The sequence below is a fragment of the Balaenoptera ricei genome, chromosome 13, assembly GCF_028023285.1.
Source record: "Balaenoptera ricei isolate mBalRic1 chromosome 13, mBalRic1.hap2, whole genome shotgun sequence".
Lineage (NCBI taxonomy): Eukaryota > Metazoa > Chordata > Mammalia > Artiodactyla > Balaenopteridae > Balaenoptera > Balaenoptera ricei.
The window spans coordinates 11,818,701-11,836,891 of NC_082651.1; the positions used below are offsets into that span (position 1 = coordinate 11,818,701).

Sequence of the window (18,191 nt, forward strand, 5' to 3'; positions counted from 1 at the left end):
AGAATTTTAATTTTGGTGAAATTCAACCTTTTTGTGTCATGTATCACGAAATCTTCGGCTAACCCAACGTCACTAGAATTTTCTCACATAGTTTCTTCCAGAAGTTTTGTAGATTTATCTCTTTCCTTTAGGCTCATGATCCACTTGGAGTTAACTTTTGTATATGGTGTGAAGTAAGGGTGAGATTCATTTGTTTGTTTGTTTTTGCATGTGGCTATTCAGTTGTTCTAGCACCATTTGGTGAAAAGACTGTTTTTTCCCCATTCAATTACCTTGGTGACTCTGCTGAAAATCAGTTGACCATGCATGTGTGGCTCTATTTCTGGACTCTCTACTTTTTTCCATTCATCTACATTTCATTCTTATCCCAATACCATACTGTTGTGTTTACTGTCGCATTATAGTAAGTGTTGAAATCAGTTAGTGAATCGTCCACCTTTTTTTTTTTCCTCAAAATTGTTCTGACTATTCTAAGTCCTCTATATTTCCATATGTTTTACAATCAGCTTCTCAATTTCTACAAAAATATCTGCTGGGATTTTGATTGGCATTGCGTTGAATCTGTAGATCAAGGTGAGAAGAAATGATGTCTTAACAATATGGAGTTCTCTGACCCGCAAGCACTGTATATCTCTCCCTTTATTTAGGTGCTCCTTTTAAATTTCCTTCTGCAACATTTTTTTCAGTTTCATGTACAGATATTGCAAGTACTTTGTAAAAGGTGTCCGTAAGTATTTCATATGTTTGATGTTACTGCAACAGCATTGAAATTTCAAGTTCCCATTGTTCATTTCTAGAATACAGAAATACAATTGACTTTTGTATATCAGGGTCTTGTATCTCGTGATTTTGCTTAATTGGCTTATTAGTCCTGGTAGCTTTATTATATAGTCCTTAGGATTTTCTACATAAAACATCACGTCTTTTTGTATGAAGACTGTCTTACTTACTCATTTCCAAATTCTAGGCCTTTAATTTCTTTTTCTTGCTTTATTGCTGTGGCCGGGACCTCCAGTACAATGTTGAATAGAAGTGGAGATAATGGACAGCCTCATCTTCTTCCTGATCTTAGGGGGAAAGCACTTAGTCTTTGACTATTAAATATGACGTTAGCTGAGGCTTTTTTGTAGCTCCTCTGTAGGGAGGTAAGTGTTTTTAACTGGGTATATTGCTACCCAAAGCTATTTGGGGTGTTTCTAGGAAAGAAAAAGGGGGAATGGATATGGGCATCCACCAAAGATGAGGCAACAGGGGTTTCTTTATGAGTTCAGCTCTGTCTTAGCTGTATGATGACTTATTAGGAAACAAGCATTTATTTCCCTTAGAGGCTTTAAGTGTGGGGTGTGGTTCACATCAAACCTGACCAGGTGTGACAATACATCTTTATAAACTGTGTATTTGGGAAGGACAGGTGTTGGTCAGGGAACTAACTCCCCATGAGTCCATTGGGAGGCAGTGTACCCTGTGATTAGGAACGTGGGCTCAGAAAGCTGGGTACCCAGTCCAAACCCAGCTTTGCAGCCTTGGGCAAGTTCCTCAAACTTTCTGTGTCACAGTTTTCCACCTGCAAAATGAAGGTAATAAAAGATATCAATAATGCTTACCTGCAGGGCTTCTGAAAGCTAAATGAGCAAATGCAATTAAAGGGCTTAAAACAGTGCCTGTTACCTGGTGCATTTTAAGAAGGGTTTGTTTTGTATACGGCTAATTTACACACAAGTTTTCAGGAGCAGCTCTACCACTTGAAGTAAACAACCACCATGTCATTTTTAAAATCCTTTCTCCTGAAACCTCATGTTAAGATTTTGTAACGTTGGAGGGCTAGATATTTGATTTCTGTTGTTTTACAATGTTTTTGTGCAATAAGTAAATTTAAACTTTCTGTGCATTGCAAAGGCAATTGTCAGCGGGGTTACAATTGCGGACAGTGACACTCTGTAGTTAGCACTGAGTCTACACTTGGATGCTGAACCAGAGTTTGATCTTCTGGTCTGCTCGCTTTGACCACTTGAGCACGGGATGGAGTGTGCCCCACACACCTCTCAAAGGCCACCCTGCCTAGGCATGTGGAGCACTGTGCAGCCCTCAGTTGGCTTCAGCCTGTTACTTCCTGCCAATCAACTAACTCAAGGGACCAGAGGCTTCTCAGTCGGTTGCTTTCCTGGGCATCTGCCCTCGTAAAGCTGCCTTCCTGTCAACACATTCCAAGTCCTGGGTGCTGTTTTTCAGTGGGGGGTGAGTCGTGCCAGGCTTTCTATCTGGGAAGTGGCCCATGCCAGGGGCCACTTGCCAGCAAGGATGAGGTTACGCTGAGCCTTCTCGAGTGGGTCCTGCAGCAGCACAGTGGTGTTGACATGTAAGGAAAAGCACCCAGGAGCTGGCTGGCAGGCCTTCAAGGGGCCTTTCCCCTTAACTTGAACTTGCTTTTTACTTCTGCCTCATCCTGTTGGAGGGATTAAGCCACAGCCAGTTTTGCAAAAGTCCCTCTGCAAGCTTTCCCCATGTGATGTCCCTTCTTCAAGCAGGGTTCCATGTGGTCCGGCCAGTTTTCTGTCCCTGCTTTTCTCTTGATCAGTCCCGTGAAAACTTACTTTACACGTTGACTTTTAAAAAAATCTAAAAGTGTCCGCAATTCTACCTGGACACATCCACATTATAGTTGATCCTTCCTCTCTCCTTCCCATGCAGTGGTGGAGAGCAGCTGATCCGTGTTTAGGAGAGCCTGTCCACTGGGCTTCAGCATGGACTTCCTGGCATTTTCCTCTGCAGTGTGATGGGAGAGTTTCAGGACCATGAGTGTGTCTGGCCAGCTGTTGTCCTCGCCTCTGCCAGCGATGTTCTGTGGGCTGTTCCTTTGAGAATTGCCTATCTCCACTGTGTCTTTTCATTTGTAATTGTGACACCAGTGCAGGGGACGAGACAGACATTATCCTCTCCCTCCACTCTCAAGAGATACCCCGGTTTTAGATGGGGACCCCGAGGCGCATGTGACATGGTCCTCTGAGCTGTGACTGCCGCCCCAGGTAACCATGCTAAATTATACATGGGTAGAGGCTTTCTGTGCTGCCAGTTTTTCCACTGGAGCACAAAGCTCTCTGTTACAGGAGGATTTTTACAAAGGAGTCCGTCCTCCAGGCCCTGGAAGAACTGGGGAGCTGGGGAAGGCAGGTGACCTTCCAACCAGAGGACTCGGGGTATGAGTTGGAAGCAAATGGGAAGCAGATACAGAGAGTCTAACTTTCTACTTGAGTGTTATTTCTTTGAGCAGAGAGAATTGCTGAAAGTGTAAATACCAAGCCGTTCAGTTTGCTTCGAGGGGGAGGGTGCTGTCCCCCACCCTAGGCAGGGAGGCCTTTGAGAGGTATATGGGGCACATTTCATCCCATGATCAAGTGGTCAAAGCGAGCAGACCAGAAGATCAAGCTCTGGTTCAGCCTCCAAGTGTAGACTCAGTGCTAACTGCAGAGTGTCACTGCCCTTCTCCATGGGGGAAAACAAAGGCAAGAAGAAACCAGAAAAAGTCAGAGTGCCAAATTTCACACTCTTCTCTGGTCAGATAAGAATCTGCCTTCCCGGAATGACTGTAACTGCCAGCTTTGTGATTCGGCACCTTTTTCTCTTTTCTGTGTATTTTCTTCATTCTTATTTTATTCCAGTTATATTTCTTCACTTCCCTCTGATTAAAAAACAAAATAAAGCAAACAACTTGCTTCATTAGAGTCACTGAAAGACCATCTTACACAGAGTAGGGTTGAAAAAAGCTACTCGTTAGATGAATAAATGCCATAAATGTCTTGTGAGTTTAATTTCCATCTTGAGGCTCATTCCTCACACATGTCAAATACGGCCACTACCAAATGCCAATGCTGCAGATGTGACAGGCATTCAAGAAACAATTTGATGAGAATTTGTAAGATCTACTCTCTTAGCAACTTTCAAATATACAAGCAGTTATATTATTAACTATAGTCCCTGTGCTTTCATCACAAGAAAAAGAAATGTTTGTAACTATGGTGAACGGATGTGAACTAGACTTATGGTGGTGATCATTTCACAATATACACAAATATTGAATCATTTTGTTGTACACCTGAAACTAACATATTGCTATTGTCAGTTATATCTAAATTTAAAAAAAAAACATTTTTAATGGCTCAGAAGTGAACTAATTTGTCCAAACCACAAAGGTGGATAGTAATGCGGCTATAGTTTCAATTTTTATCTCTCAAGCCCCAAAGTCCATAGTCTTTAAATTACAAGATTCCTCTAAGAATTTGTACATACATTTCTATAATGAAAATCAAAAGGAATGTTGTTATGGACTGAACGACTGTGTCCCCCCCCCCGAAGTTCATGTGCTGAAGCCCTCATTCCCAATGTGATGGCATTTGGAGACGGGGCCTTTGAGAGGTCATTAGGGTTAGATTAAGTCATGAGGGTGGGAACTTCATGATGGGATGAGTTTCCTTATAAAAAGAGAAAGAGACCACTCTCTCTCTGCCATGTGAAAATAGAAAAAAGGCCGCCTTCTGCAAGCCAGGAAGAGTCTCACCAGAACCTGACCATGCTGGCACCCTGATATTGGACTTCCAGCCTCCAGAACTGTCAGGAAATGAATTTCAAGCAAAAGCTTTTAAGCAGAATTTTAAGAAAGAAGACAAAAGAGGAGAAAAAAGAAAAGAAAGAATTTGACAACATGTGGCAGTACCTGAGTACAATGGGGGGAGGGGGAAGGGAAGGTGGGTCGGTTTTGTTGCAGATTAGATTTAACCCAATCCAAAAATTGACAGAAGACCTAAATAGACATTTCTCCAAAGAAGGTATACAGATTGCCAACAAACACGTGAAAGAATGCTCAACATCATTAATCATTAGAGAAATGCAAATCAAAACTACAATGAGATATCATCTCACACCGGTCAGAATGGCCATCATCAAAAAATCTACACACAATAAATGCTGGAGAGGGTGTGGAGAAAAGGAAACCCTCATACACTGTTGGTGGGAATGTAGATTGATACAGCCCCTATGGAGAACAGTATGGAGGTTCCTTAAAAAACTAAAAATAGAACTACCATATGACCCAGCAATCCCACTACTGGGCATATACCCTGAGAAAACCATAATTCAAAAAGAGTCGTGTACCACAATGTTCCTTGCAGCTCTATTTACAATAGCCAGGACATGGAAGCAACCTAAGTGTCCATCAACAGATGAATGGATAAAGAAGAAGTGGCACATATATACAATGGAATATTACTCAGCCATAAAAAGGAATGAAACTGAGTTATTTGTAGTGAGGTGGATGGACCTAGAGTCTGTCATACAGAGTGAAGTAAGTCAGAAGAGAAAAACAAATACCGTATGCTGACACATACATATGGAATCAAAAAAAAAAAAAAAAAAGGTCATGAAGAACCTAGGGGCAAGATGGGAATAAAGACGCAGACCTACTAGAAAATGGACTTGAGGACACGGGGAGGGGGAAGGGTAAGCTGGGACAAAGTGAGAGAGTGGTAGTGTATATATGCACATATATACACTACCAAATGTAAAATAGCTAGCTAGTGAGAAGCAGTCACATAGCACAGGGAGATCAGCTCTGTGCTTTGTGACCATCTAGAAGGGTGGGATAGGGAGGGTGGGAGGGAGGGAGACGCAAGAGGGAAGAGATATGGGAACATATGTATATGTATAACTGATTCACTTTGTTATAAAGCAGAAACTAACACACCATTGTAAAGCAATTATACTCCAATAAAAACGTTAAAAAAAAAAAAAGAATTTGAAAACATGTGGCAGTACCTGAGTACAATGGGGGGAGGGGGAAGGGAAGGTGGGTCCATTTTGTTGCAGATTAGATTTAAGTAGTTCGTTCTGGTATTTAGAGTTCTCCAGGCATGGAGTGACCTGATTAAAAACCGTCTCACGTTCTGTATCCCTCGCCTTCAAATTGTTTCTTCGATGCCTGTCAGAGCTCAAGAATTGGCAACTGGTGGTGGCCATGCTTGGTATGTGTGAGGAATTAATAGAAACACATAAACTAGACTCAGTATGTTTATGGCATTTCTCCATCTAACGAATAGCTTTTGGGGGTGACAGAGGCTAGCCTAGGTCTTGCGTGCAACATACCCCCGCTTACTGGTTGTACTGAAATGTGCATTATCTGCCATCTGCCTTGCTAGGAAGTTCGATTCTCTCAGAATATCATCAGCGGTTATTTTTCTTCTGTCAATTTGGCAGGTGACAACCGAGAAGGAGGACTTTTTCAGTGCCTGGAGCTCATGTCTTCACCACGTCACCTGCCTGTCTCTGGCACACATTCACAGAGGTCAGTGGGCTCTTGTCAAATATTCGGGATTGAGTGACTTCCGGGTTATCTGGAACTCTGACTCTACAGAGAAAGGACAGTCCCCACTCTGGTCTGAGCCCTTGTGTTGAATTTAGGGTCCCCAGATAACTCCCAACGTGCTAGGAACACTGACCAAATGACACCCACAAAACCTAATGTTAAACTCGCCAGGAGCCAGCTGGCTAAATGTTGGTCCCTCAGCATTGGCCCTCTGCCCAATGGTGACTGTCATTCCCAAATAAACAAACGGGACGGGGGTAGGTAAAGTGAGGGTGTTTTAATGGGATCACTGCCTGAAGAAGTTCAAGTACTGAAACTACTCAAACCTAACCCCCAAATTAGCAAGGACTAGTACCACCTTTTAAAGCTATGGGTTCTCGACCAGAGGGGATCGCGCCCTCCAGGGGACATTTGGTGACAGTTAGAGACATTTTTGGTTGTTGCATCTGAGCAGGGGTTGCTACAGTCCAAACCGTCAGCGTGCTGAGGGTGAGGAGGTGTGAATGTTCATTTTGCCCTCAAAACACCAAAATCACGTAAAGTAAGATGAAACATTGAAAACAGAGAGAGATGCGTGAAGATATGGCAAATTATTCTCGAGATTATTGTTTAACCTCAAGAGCCATTTGTTTATTCATCCCTATGCCCTTCTCCATGGAGGGAAAGTGTGCTAAGAGGAAGGCGCTCTTTGCGTTGTTTGCTGTGTGGAGTTTTCCATCACACCAGGGGCACTGCTGGCTCCCCGAAGGCAGGACTAGGTTTTGGTCGCCACCTCAGCTCCGGGGCCAGGCTGCCGGTCCTAGCGCATCCCTGGGCGCTGTCTCAGGGCTGGAATTCCTTGATGGGCTCTGCTAAGAGCCAAGACATCAATCCAGGAGTGCCTGCCTCCTGCCCAGCCCGCCAGCTGGGCACCCTCCCTCAGTAACCAGGCAGCTCAGGAGGAGCAAAGTGCCACGTTATTAATGGCTGTGGGCGTGCCCAGGACCCTTGCTCAGAGCCGACAAGAGCTGGATTGGAGTGAGTAGTTTCGGTGTAGACGGAGGCAGGCCTCTCCCCTCCCTCTGAGTGCGGTCCAGTGCTTGGGACCCTGGTGAGCCTCATGGCATAGGGCTCAAGAGCAAGGACGGGAACGAGAATGCTCAGGTGAGTGTGCACGTGCTCAGGTGAACTTCCCAGGAGCACGGGCTCTTCACGGGGTCCGGGAGGCCGCCAGGAGCGCCACCCCCAGGGCCGGCCTCTAAACACAGTGACCACACCCTGTGATAACGATGGCCTCGCCGACACCCCCGGCTCTGATTTCTACCTTCTGCTCCCTGGGGCAGAGGAAGGAGGAGGAAGGAGAGGGTCCGAGAAGGTAAAGGAAAGGGCAAAACGTTCCCTCCCCTGTGGGTCAGTAAGGTACAGGATTGGGTTCCCTGGTTTGCAGATTGAGGAGTTTTAATCTGCCGGTACACCCGCCGTATATGAGGCTCCGGGGAATTGACGCTCCTTAATCAAACTCAAAAGGGACAGATACAGAAACCAGAATGCCAGTTCATCCATCACAACCCCAAACCCAACTGCCGAGTCCCCGCGCGCACTCCATCCTCTCTGTGGGGACATCTCCACGTGGGATTCAGTTATCATCAGGAGGTGCCGGGGCTGGACCATCCGGACAGCTCTTCGGGGCGAGGGAGCGGGATCTGAGCTCCACGCTGACCTGCCTGCCGCGGATTCCGGAACCCCTGGGGGCTTGCTTCCTGGACTGTCTTGGTGCTCTCAGCACCTACCTCACCCCTAGGAAATTTAGGTAAACCACCCCTCTTCTGTCAGTGGGTTATTTTTCCAGATTTGTTGATCAGGCTGAAACTTATCCGGGATATGAAATAATGCTCAAGACACCCTTATGGAAGGCGAGTATGCCCCAGGCCTTCTCCTCCACTTTGTGTACCTTTATGGCTCAGTTCTCCAGGGTGCTGTGGCCCCAGCACCTGGGCTCCTCCCTCTGGGATCCCGTGTACTCACCAGATCTTGCCCTTCCTGGGACACAAGGATGAACCCTGTGGACTCCAGGTCTCACCTTCATTTACAAAATGTAGATAATGTGATATTTATCTCGGGGGGGCCATTGAGAAGATACTTGAATCTTAGAACCTGACCCATGGTTAGTGTTCAATAAAACTTTTTTTATTACTGTTAATTACTAATCTACAAAAACCTTAGTTCCCATAACCAAAGTGGAACATTTAGATCCTTTTTCTTAAGAGGAAGAAACAGACAAAGATTAAACGGGTTAGGTTCCAATGTATGAAGTCTTAACACCAGGAAGAAATGTCAAGGATTTGATGTTGCCACAGCACTGAAGAAATCCAGATTGATTCTGAATCTTTTATTGGTTAATAACCATGGTAAGCAAGAGTGATGATTTTTAGGAAATTGGCCTCCAGTTCCATGACAGATGAAGAGGATTTGGCCGTAGAAAGTCACAGAAGAAAAATCATAAGAATAACAAGAAAAATAATAGGACTCAATGACAGCATCTAGAAATCCTAGGAATGTTTTGAGATAGAGAAATCCATCCATAATGAGGAGGTCTGTAAGGATACAGAATGGGTTCTAATGGTAGAAATGCCCTGAACACACTACCCAGGAAAAATTTAGTCAGCCTGTCATTACGTTCAAATAGCACACAACACCACCACCACCCCCAGCCCCCGCCCTGGGAAGAGGTCTCCAGGGGCCGGGAGAGGAGGTAGAAGGAGCCCATCTGTCTTCGTTGACTGGACCCAGATGTTGCCTTTGGAGACTTTTGAAGGAACCACACAAAGCGGGAAGGGAAGGATCAGACTGCGAAAGCACAGACCTGAGCGTCACCCCAGATGAAAATCTAGCCATTTTTATAAGGAACAAACGGAAAAAAAGCCTTCTGGCATCAGTTTCCATTTGTCACCTGAAGACTCAGGAAAACCACGTTGGAAATAAAAATGTTAAGCAGTCTCTAGTGGTTTCTAAAGTGGGATGTAACCATTACGATGATAAATGATTACTTTTCTCTGATACACATTTTTATCTTGCCCTAGAAATAGGAGTGCTGAAGCATGGTACTGTCTGAACCCCTAAGGGTGTACCAATTCCTAACCCAAAAGAGAGACACTAAGCACTTTTATTAAATAAATTACATCCGGCATTCTCCAGCTCTATGCAGAATTATCTCTTCGTTTTCTTTCTCAAAGCTTGTGAGTAGCTCTCATTATGCTTCAAGAAGTCCCTTTTCTGGTTCTTAATGAAGTGACTAAGAGTTTAGAATGTTTGCATTAAGCGCAGCTTAATAACTATAACTATATTGTAACTATAATTAGAATATATAAGTAGTGTGGATTTCTGCCTATCGGAGGATTAATTTTAGACGCGTCTCAAGGATGTATTTGCTTCCAAACAAGACGTCCTTTGTTAATAAAAATGTGATCACATGCATTATTAAAGCGTTATTTCTGCATTTTATCTGTGAGTCCTTTTTCCAGTATTCATGGGATCAGCATTTTCCTCCCCATTGTTAATGTGGCTATTCTTTATGCAAATTACATTCACCTTGATTTAGCTTTAGCTTTGGCGTTCATCTTCCAGGAAATTACGGGAATACACTTATCACCTCCTTGAATGCACATTGCTTTATATGCAAGCGCAGAAAAATAAAATGCCACAACTTCATCCCAAAGTCCAGTGTGAGTTGAGGAACTTGTCATCCCCTTACACTTAACTACAGAAGTCCCTCCAAACCCTGAGTCCTCCCAGCTTGAAGGGCAAACATGACCTCTGGGGTGGAACTAAAAGTCAAAAGTCAGCACATCTCGTTCTTTGGATAACGGTTTCTGCCATATTCTGCTGTGACCGCTGGAGATGGAGGTCTGGCAGGTGGGGGAGCAGGGTGAGTACCACAGGTGCTCCCTTGGCTGTGACAGCCTGTGTGCCTTCCTCTCCCATCAGCATCCTCTGCTGGGCCCAGGAGTTTTAGAGCAGTCCCAGCGAGCCCTGAGGGCTCCCTCTGATGGAGGGAGGAGCTGGGGTACCCCTGCCCTGCTGCTGACCTTCCTCTTTGTCTGGCACTCGTTAAATATGTGGGTGGTGGAAGCAGGCGAGGGGATGGTGGGCAGGTACGATTTGCTGCTAGATCCCAACAGACCAGCATCTTGGAGGCTCCGACAATGGAGAAGAGAAGGACCGTTTCTGGCCTCATTTTCTCTGTCCTTCTCACATGGGGAGGACACGTCTCAGACCCATTGTTCCTGAGAGCAAAGAGGGCAACTGGGAGTTGATGGGTCCACGTCAGAGGGTGCGGTGGCCGGGAGAGGCCCCCGTGGATGTCCTGCACACTCTGTGGGACTCTGGGTCCCTAATGCCAGAGTCTGGGACAATAGAGAGGCTCCCTCTGGGAACCCAGGAGGTGGCAACACGTGGGGAGAAGAGAACATGAGAACCGGCACAATATCAAGAGGGAGAGAGGAAGAGAGTGGAGGCGCCCGGATGGAGGCTGTTTGGAGTAGGAGCAGGGGGTACTCTGCTCACATACATGATGGCTCTTAAAAAGAAGAGTTTGTTTAGCTGGATCTGAGCATTGAAGCCCGGAAACCCTGCACAAAGCGTGCAACTTTGCCACATCGGATTTAAATTTTGTGCCTCATCAAATAGACACAGGAAGAGAGAAAGTTCCAAAATGCCGACGCCCAACTTTGGACCACATTCCGAGCCTTCCCTGTCCTGGGAGAGCAGGTGTGAGGGAGCGTGGCTCCCGGGCTCCAGTGAGCGGAGGAAGATCTCTTTTGCGACATCACGCAGGCCGCTCCCTTCATCATAACGCGGGGTTTCCTTCCCTGAAGCCCCAGGCCACGTAGGTGCACTTGAGGTCTGTGTCAGCCAGACCCGAAGACCCCAAGTACTGCCTTCTCAAGAAGTGCTGTCACACGACCCTCGCCAGAGCCCCCGGGGACCCTGCTCACCCCAGCACCCGGGAGTGTGTCACCTGGGAGGTCCCGAGAGAGCTCTGATAACTCACTCTTCTTTGCTGGAGGTGACAATTTCTGAGATAGTTTTATGACAGATGACCTTGAAGATTCTGTCGCACTCGGAAGAGGGAGACGAGGAAAAAGCCAGGTCAGACTCTTGGAGGATATTTGTTTTGCAGAGGCCCGTGAGGGACAGAATTTAGCCACAGTACTTGGACCCAGACCCTAATAAATGTCACCTACCTTCCGGGCCCCGGGATATTGGCTGACTGGACTGATGGCCTCCGTCTCCGCCTGTTCGGTGCTTCCTCTGAGCCAGGGCCGTGCTGAGCGCCTGGACCCTGTCACTTCTTCAGTCTCCACCACAACCTCACACAGCCTTTGAGGAAACTCAGCTCGGGGGTGAACAGTCACCTCGGATCACACTGATCTAAGTTGTGGAGCTGGGACTCCGCCCCGGGGCTGGCTGACCCCAAGACTTTTTAGTATCAGATTTTGAGAAAAGCCCTCCCACCCTCAACTCCCCAAGGACTTTCCTTCCTGCAGATGAACGCCGAAGAATGGGCATTCTAGTGTTCTTGAACTTTCGGGGGGCGGGGGTGGTGGTTTTCTTTGTATTTTATTGAACACGTACTTACCTGGGTTAAAGTTGGCCTGTGCTGCTTTTCGCTCTTCTCAATCGCCTTTGTCTCTGAATCATGCTTCTTATTTTTTCTATCTCACAGGCTTTGTGTGAGATTAATGAGCACTCATTAATCCCCCACCAGGGCAATGAGGGAGGGACCACCATCTACCCAGTTTCCTTCTGAGGAAGCTGAGGCACAAAGAGGCTACATAAGTTGCCCAGGGCCACACAGCGGAAGGGGGATTCGAATCCAGCAGACTGCCGCCATCTGCCCACTTGGTGGGGCTCATAAGTGCTTGTTGGACCTGAATCTGGTAGCTGAGCATTGCTAAAGAGGCAAGAAAAATAAACCGTCCCTGCCTTTTGAAAAAAAAAAAAAAGGTTTTTTTTTTTTTGCTCCTTTGTACACTGTGTGATCGAAAAATGTACCTTATATGATGAATTGCAAAGACCTGAGCTATGGTCCACACTGACTTTCCAGCTCCTGGTACCTAAGTATTTTCAAAATAAGGCTCATCAGTGTTCAAGTTGGCAGGTGAAATTAACCCAAAAGGTGAAAAAGCAAAAATTTGCACTGCGTAACTCTCTATATTGTGAGATTTCTGCTAGGAATATGATTAAGAATAAGACCTTCTAAACTGTGAATGAAAAATAGAAGCATAGGAAATCTTGTTATATCATAGCAATTCTAGGTGTGATTGTCTGTATTTAAAAAATGATCCCATATCCCATATTCTAAAGTTGAACATATTTGCAGTAAACATAAACTTGCATTTAGGTTTTAAAGGACAACATGTTCTAATCTCACAAAACATTTAGCAAATAACCTTTGAGTTCACATGAGCCACCCACACAAAACCCAAATTGAGCTACAGAGAAAACATAGAAAAAGCAACTGTCTGTTGACAACCAGATTTTCTTTCAGTTCTTTGAGTTTTCTATCTATAAATAATCTGTATGTTTCAAATGTGACCATTTTCTTTCAAGGTGTCTCCTGGCATGTTCTCACTTAAGTGTGCTTGAAAAACAAGAATTCACTGTGCAAATCATGGAAACAATTGAGTTTCTGGAGGGGAGAGCTTCAAAATACATGCTTTTTAGAGACCCAAAGTGTCAAAATGAAGCATTAAGATGATGTGTTCCTTCTTCAGTGCATCTTTATCTTTTATGAAATCTGGAGTTTGATAAATCACCAGAGACAAAAACATTATTTTTAACCTAGATCCCAAATGTCAGGTGGAAAAATAGTGCTGTGTCTCCTCTTCATGAATTTACCTTTCTCTTTGTTTATGAATTATGGGAATTTGTTTGCAGAGGAAACATAATACTCTATTAACTTGAACATGATGGCTTTTACTCAGAAACGTGAGAACTGAAAAGAAAAAAAAGAGCATTCAATCCTTTGAGATATAATCGTTAAACAAGTTTTGATATATGCTGAAAGTGGCATAAAATGTTAGATGGGGAAAGGATCACCAGATAACTAAAAGTGAGGTTTTCATCAGTATTTCATCAGTATTTCACCTCCCCTAACTGACTCAGGACCCCTGATGTGGTCCATCAAAGTGCATGTTGAATCCTCAATGGGGAAATTTTATGTAACATCAGTGTAAATAAAGATGGATGAAGCTATCTATGGGGATTTTTTTTCCTAAAAATTACTCAGAAATTCTCTCTTAATTGGCAGCCTAGAAAATAAAATACATTCCAACAGATTTCTGTGATTATAGGTGAAAATGATTCTGTGTCCAAGAGGGCAGCCAAAAGGGCTTATAGTCCAGATGGCAGGACACAGGTTGTCCTTTAAAACCTAAATGTAAGTTTATGTTTATTGCAAATATGTTCAACTTTAGAATATGGGATATGGGATCATTTTTTTAATATAGAAAATCATACCTAGAATTGCTCAAGGAGCTGGGATGAGAGTTACCCCAGACCTGGTGCACTGGGAGAACATGGGAGAGACGTCGGCCAGTGTGTGGGGTTCACGTGGCTCCCCACAAAGTCCCAGGTGAGGCGATCAGTGTTTGAGACCTTGATATTTTTAGATATACTTTTTAAAAAAAATTTATTTACTTTTGGCTGCACTGGGTCTTCGTTGCTGCACATGGGCTTTCTCTACTTGTGGCGAGCGCGGGCTACTCTTGGTTGCGGTGCGCGGGCTTCTCATTGCGGTGACTTCTCTTGTTGCAAAGCACGGGCTCTAGGCGCGCCGGCTTCAGTAGTTGTAGCACTTGGGCTCAGTAGTTGTGGCGCACGGGCTTAGTTGCTCCTCAGCATGCGGAATCTTCCCAGACCAGGGCTCGAACCCGTGTCCCCTGCATTGGCAGGTGGATTCTTAACCACTGCGCCACCAGGGAAGCCCCGAGACCTTGATTTTCGATGGATGGGCAAGATTTACCTTTAGTATGTAGGTGGCAAGCGCATCCCAAGCAGAAGGAAGAGCAAAATGGGAGGCATGAAGTGCACGGGTGACTTGGGAAAGCGCCTGTGGTGTGGTGCGTCCAGGGTGCAGGGCAAACGTAGAGGGTGGGAGTCGGGGTCCCGCAGGGCCCGTGTGGGCCACGTGCGGGAGCTTTCACTGTCCACCTCCACAGTCAGTGGGGGTCTGGGAGAGATTCAGAGCAGAGGCAGGCATGGCCTGCTTGGGGCTTTAGGGAGACGCCTCCGTCTGTGGTGTGGAGGGGAATCGGGACCAGGGAGGCTGGGCGAGGCTGTCCAGGAAGAAGCTGGGAGCAAACGAACTCAGAAGCGATGGCGGCAGGACTGGGGCGGAGGGTGGGGTTCCGGAGATGTTACAGGGAAGGAATCTACGGGACCTTGAGAGTGATCGGACGTGAAGGGTGAGGTAGGAGGGAAGGCGGAGGCTGACGAGGGAGGGGTTGGCTCTGGCACCGGGAGACCGGACGGGATGAGATTTCACTTGGACCTGGGGCACGAGCGGGGCCTGGGGCATGTAAGTGAGACGCTGAGACAGGCGAAGGGCAGAGAGGCCTGGGAGCCACAGAGACACCCCAGTCCTGAGCAGAAGCATGATGTTAAACTGAGAGGAGACTCCCTCACAATGGAACATCGGAGTGGATGCCAGGCCCTGGGCGATGGCTCACGGCCGTCCTGTCCGTGACCCTCCTGGGGTCCACAGTTCTTGGTTTTCCAAACTCCGTCAGCTCCTGTTCTCTTGGTGGATCAGCGGCAGGGAGGGGTGTGACCCCCCAGCTGAGTGTCACTGTCAGAGTTGCCTTTCCCGGCAGTTGCGAGGGATCTGCAGGTGGTCGGGACACTCCCACGGGGAGGGCTGTCTGCCAGGGAGAAGATAGGGCGATATGGCCACCACCGATGGCTGCCTCTCGCTCTGCCTCCTGGTCTGGACCAGACCCCAGGCAGCATTCCTTGGTCAAGGTGAGACAGGGACCACATCGAACAAGCGAGAGGACACCCCATGCACCTGAGGGCGGGCAGCTTCCCGCGTACGGGAAGACTGTGGGTTCCGGAGACAGGAGTCCAGCTGAGCTAGGCCCTCATGGCTTCCCAAGTGAATGGCCACGCTTGCTCTGGGCTGAAAGGACTCTTCCCGGAGAATCCGTGATGAGTGAGCTCCCTCTCGTGACTTCAAGCCTGACCCGAGCCAAAGACCACAGATGGATGTCCTTTGTCACCAGCTTCATGGGAAAGAACCCAGGGAAGGAAGATCGAATGGGCGTGTGACGCTGCAGGCATGGGGAGGGGGATACAGCCTCCCTCCCGAGGCCCAGACACTGCAGGCAGGGCTCGGCCCCTCACACGGCCGCCCCCTCCTCACAGGAACTGCCCACATCTAGAACTTGGCCGCCGTTTATCCGCGTCTCGTTCCCACAGCTCGGACCAAGTCCAGGCTTCCCAGCCGTCAGTGAGACCCTGTCACTGTTCCCACCACAGGGCCTGGCCACGCTGGCCTTCTACCTCCCTCCAGCAGTGCAGGCCCTGCTGGCCCACGCCCTCCCCCTGCGTGGGCAGAGTTCTTACAGATTTCAAAGGAGTGGAGAGAAGTGTAGTTTATTTGCTTACAAAGTTGGCAGTGCCTCCTACTTGTAGACTTTGGGCTAGGAGTAGGAGAGGCAATAAGATGTGAACACCGTACCCTCGTGCAAGTGGACGCTGCCGAGCCTGGGAGGGGTACCAGTAGTTGGCAGATGCCGCAGGACTCCAAGGTGGCTTCACAGAGGGCCCCTCGGTGCTGGGTCTTGAAGTGTGAATAGGATCCCAAAGTTGGAAGTGTGGCAGTGCGTTCCAGGAGGAGGCTATGGCGTGGGCAAAGACGAAGGTGATAGAGTGACAGGCTTGTCCAGGGGATGCCAATGCGCCTCTTCCACCAGAAGGGAGGCTTCCGGGGGAGGGGCCAGGACGAGTGTTGAGACGACGAGCCTGCAAGAGTGGGCTGGGGCGGGCTGGGTGTGCTGAGTCCTGCACTGCAGAGCTCGGCCTTTGCCGGGCAGACAGTAGGACGCCAGTGGAGGGGCTGAGCTGGAGGCGGACCCTCTGACCCAGGCTCCCTTGAGGGGAATTTTCCTGGCCCAGGGTGGGGATGGATGGGGAGCGGAGCCCAAAACCAGTGAGTGTGGCCAGCAAGCGAGAGGACAGATCTGCATGGAGATGGTGGCAGTAGGGGTTGAAGGGAGGGTTTGCACCGGAGGAGCAGAGGGCCCCGTCCCCATCCTTTGGAAGTGCTGAGGTCCCAGGACTCAGGCAGAAAGTGCACTGAGACTTAGCTACAGGGAACTGGAGCCTGTCTGCCTCGGGAAGAGGCACCTCTGAGCTCCTGTCATGCTCGTGGTCACAGAGGAGGGGAGTGTGGTATATGCCCCGCGTGTCCTGCCTGCTCTCTGGAACGGATCCCGTGAGCTGAGGGAGGAACAGGCAAGCGCTGCAGGGCCAGCAACAAGGACAGAGCAGGTGGGGGGGGGGGGGGGCGTGGGAGTGCGGAGGGAGAGGGGAGCCAGGACCCTTGCCTGGCACAGAGGCTCCCAAGGGTCGGCTCCACGCCCTTTCAGCCCATCTCAATGGGCAGGAGGCCGGAACTGCTACACCTGTTAGCTGCCAAGAAGTTAAAAGCCCCCGTTCCCCCTCTGTGCTGATTCTGAACACAGAGCTGGAGTTCTTTCTGCAGAGACGCAGCCCTCTCTCTCTCTTTCAACATTTCCCTGTTATGTTGTGAAGAAGAGGTGGGAGGGGGACTTCAGAAGCCTGGAGTGACAGATAGTTCTGCAAAGGGTGTCGCGAGCACGGCTGTCACTCGCAGGTGAGAGGGGACCGCTGAGGGACAGCCACTGCACTCTTCCACCTTGCACATGGGCGTCAGGGGAACCTGGCCCTTGGGGCTCCCAGGGAGAGGCAGGCCCAAGCCAGCCAGGTGGGACGCCCGCCTCCGGGGCCAGGGAGGACCCTGTGCTGGGCGCAGCGCCATGCCCTGGCGTGCCCAGCTCACACTCCTCCAGGTAGGACCTTCTGTTTAGGGGCAGGTGTCAGCCTCCCCATTTCTGCTGCCCCAACATGGAGGCTGGCTTCCTCATCTTCACTGTAGGTACGTGAGGCGAAAGCCACATTTTCCTGCCATTCTGGAGACTCAGCTGGGACTGAGTTTCCTCCTTCCAGGGATGGACGGGGGGCCTGGCTTTGAAGAGGCTTGGGTGAGCCTGTATTTTCCCACTGGGTCCTTATTCTCTAGCCTGAGCCTGCACCACTGTGTGTGGGACCCACAGTGCGGGTACCAGACAAGATTACAAAGCAGTGAAGAAAATATACTCCGTCCTCCCGCCGTGGCACATGTAGCTTTATTCATCCAGAAGGCCAGGTGGGAATCTAGAATTCTCAGACTCCTGGAAGTTTTGTGAACTCTGCAGCCTGGGGAAAAGCATCCCCCTTTCCCCACCTCCCTCTTTCCCATCCACAGCTGCATTCCACACTGTGTACCTCCTCCAGCCTAGACACCCAAGGTCTGTCTACACCCCTCCCAACAGCTTCCCCTTGGCCACCCCATGGGTCCAGGGTGCACACACCAGGAGGAGAGCATTCCCAGCAGAGAAGCTCAAGCTACTTGGGCTGGAGAAGTCAGATGGGGGCTCCAGGCGGGCGCTCCCCCATTAGCCCGTGGGGAAGGCTGTGGACAGAGGAATGCCAGAGCAGGGCTCTCTAAAGCTTGACAACCGGGGCAGGACCCCTGGTTCCCAGGGCCCTGTCATAGGGATTGACAGAAAAGCTG

At 48.3% G+C, this 18,191-nt stretch overlaps 1 protein-coding gene across 3 annotated transcripts in view; it reads left to right on the plus strand.

The window, feature by feature from the left end:
* The window catches only part of ACOXL (acyl-CoA oxidase like), a 367,866-nt gene that overhangs the window by 288,465 nt on the left and 61,210 nt on the right, over positions 1–18,191 (plus strand). For all 3 annotated transcript variants that reach the window (XM_059942311.1, XM_059942314.1, XM_059942312.1), the window contains one exon: positions 6,244–6,331. In XM_059942311.1, the coding sequence (XP_059798294.1) occupies positions 6,244–6,331 (88 nt within the window). The remainder of the gene's footprint in view (positions 1–6,243; positions 6,332–18,191) is intronic.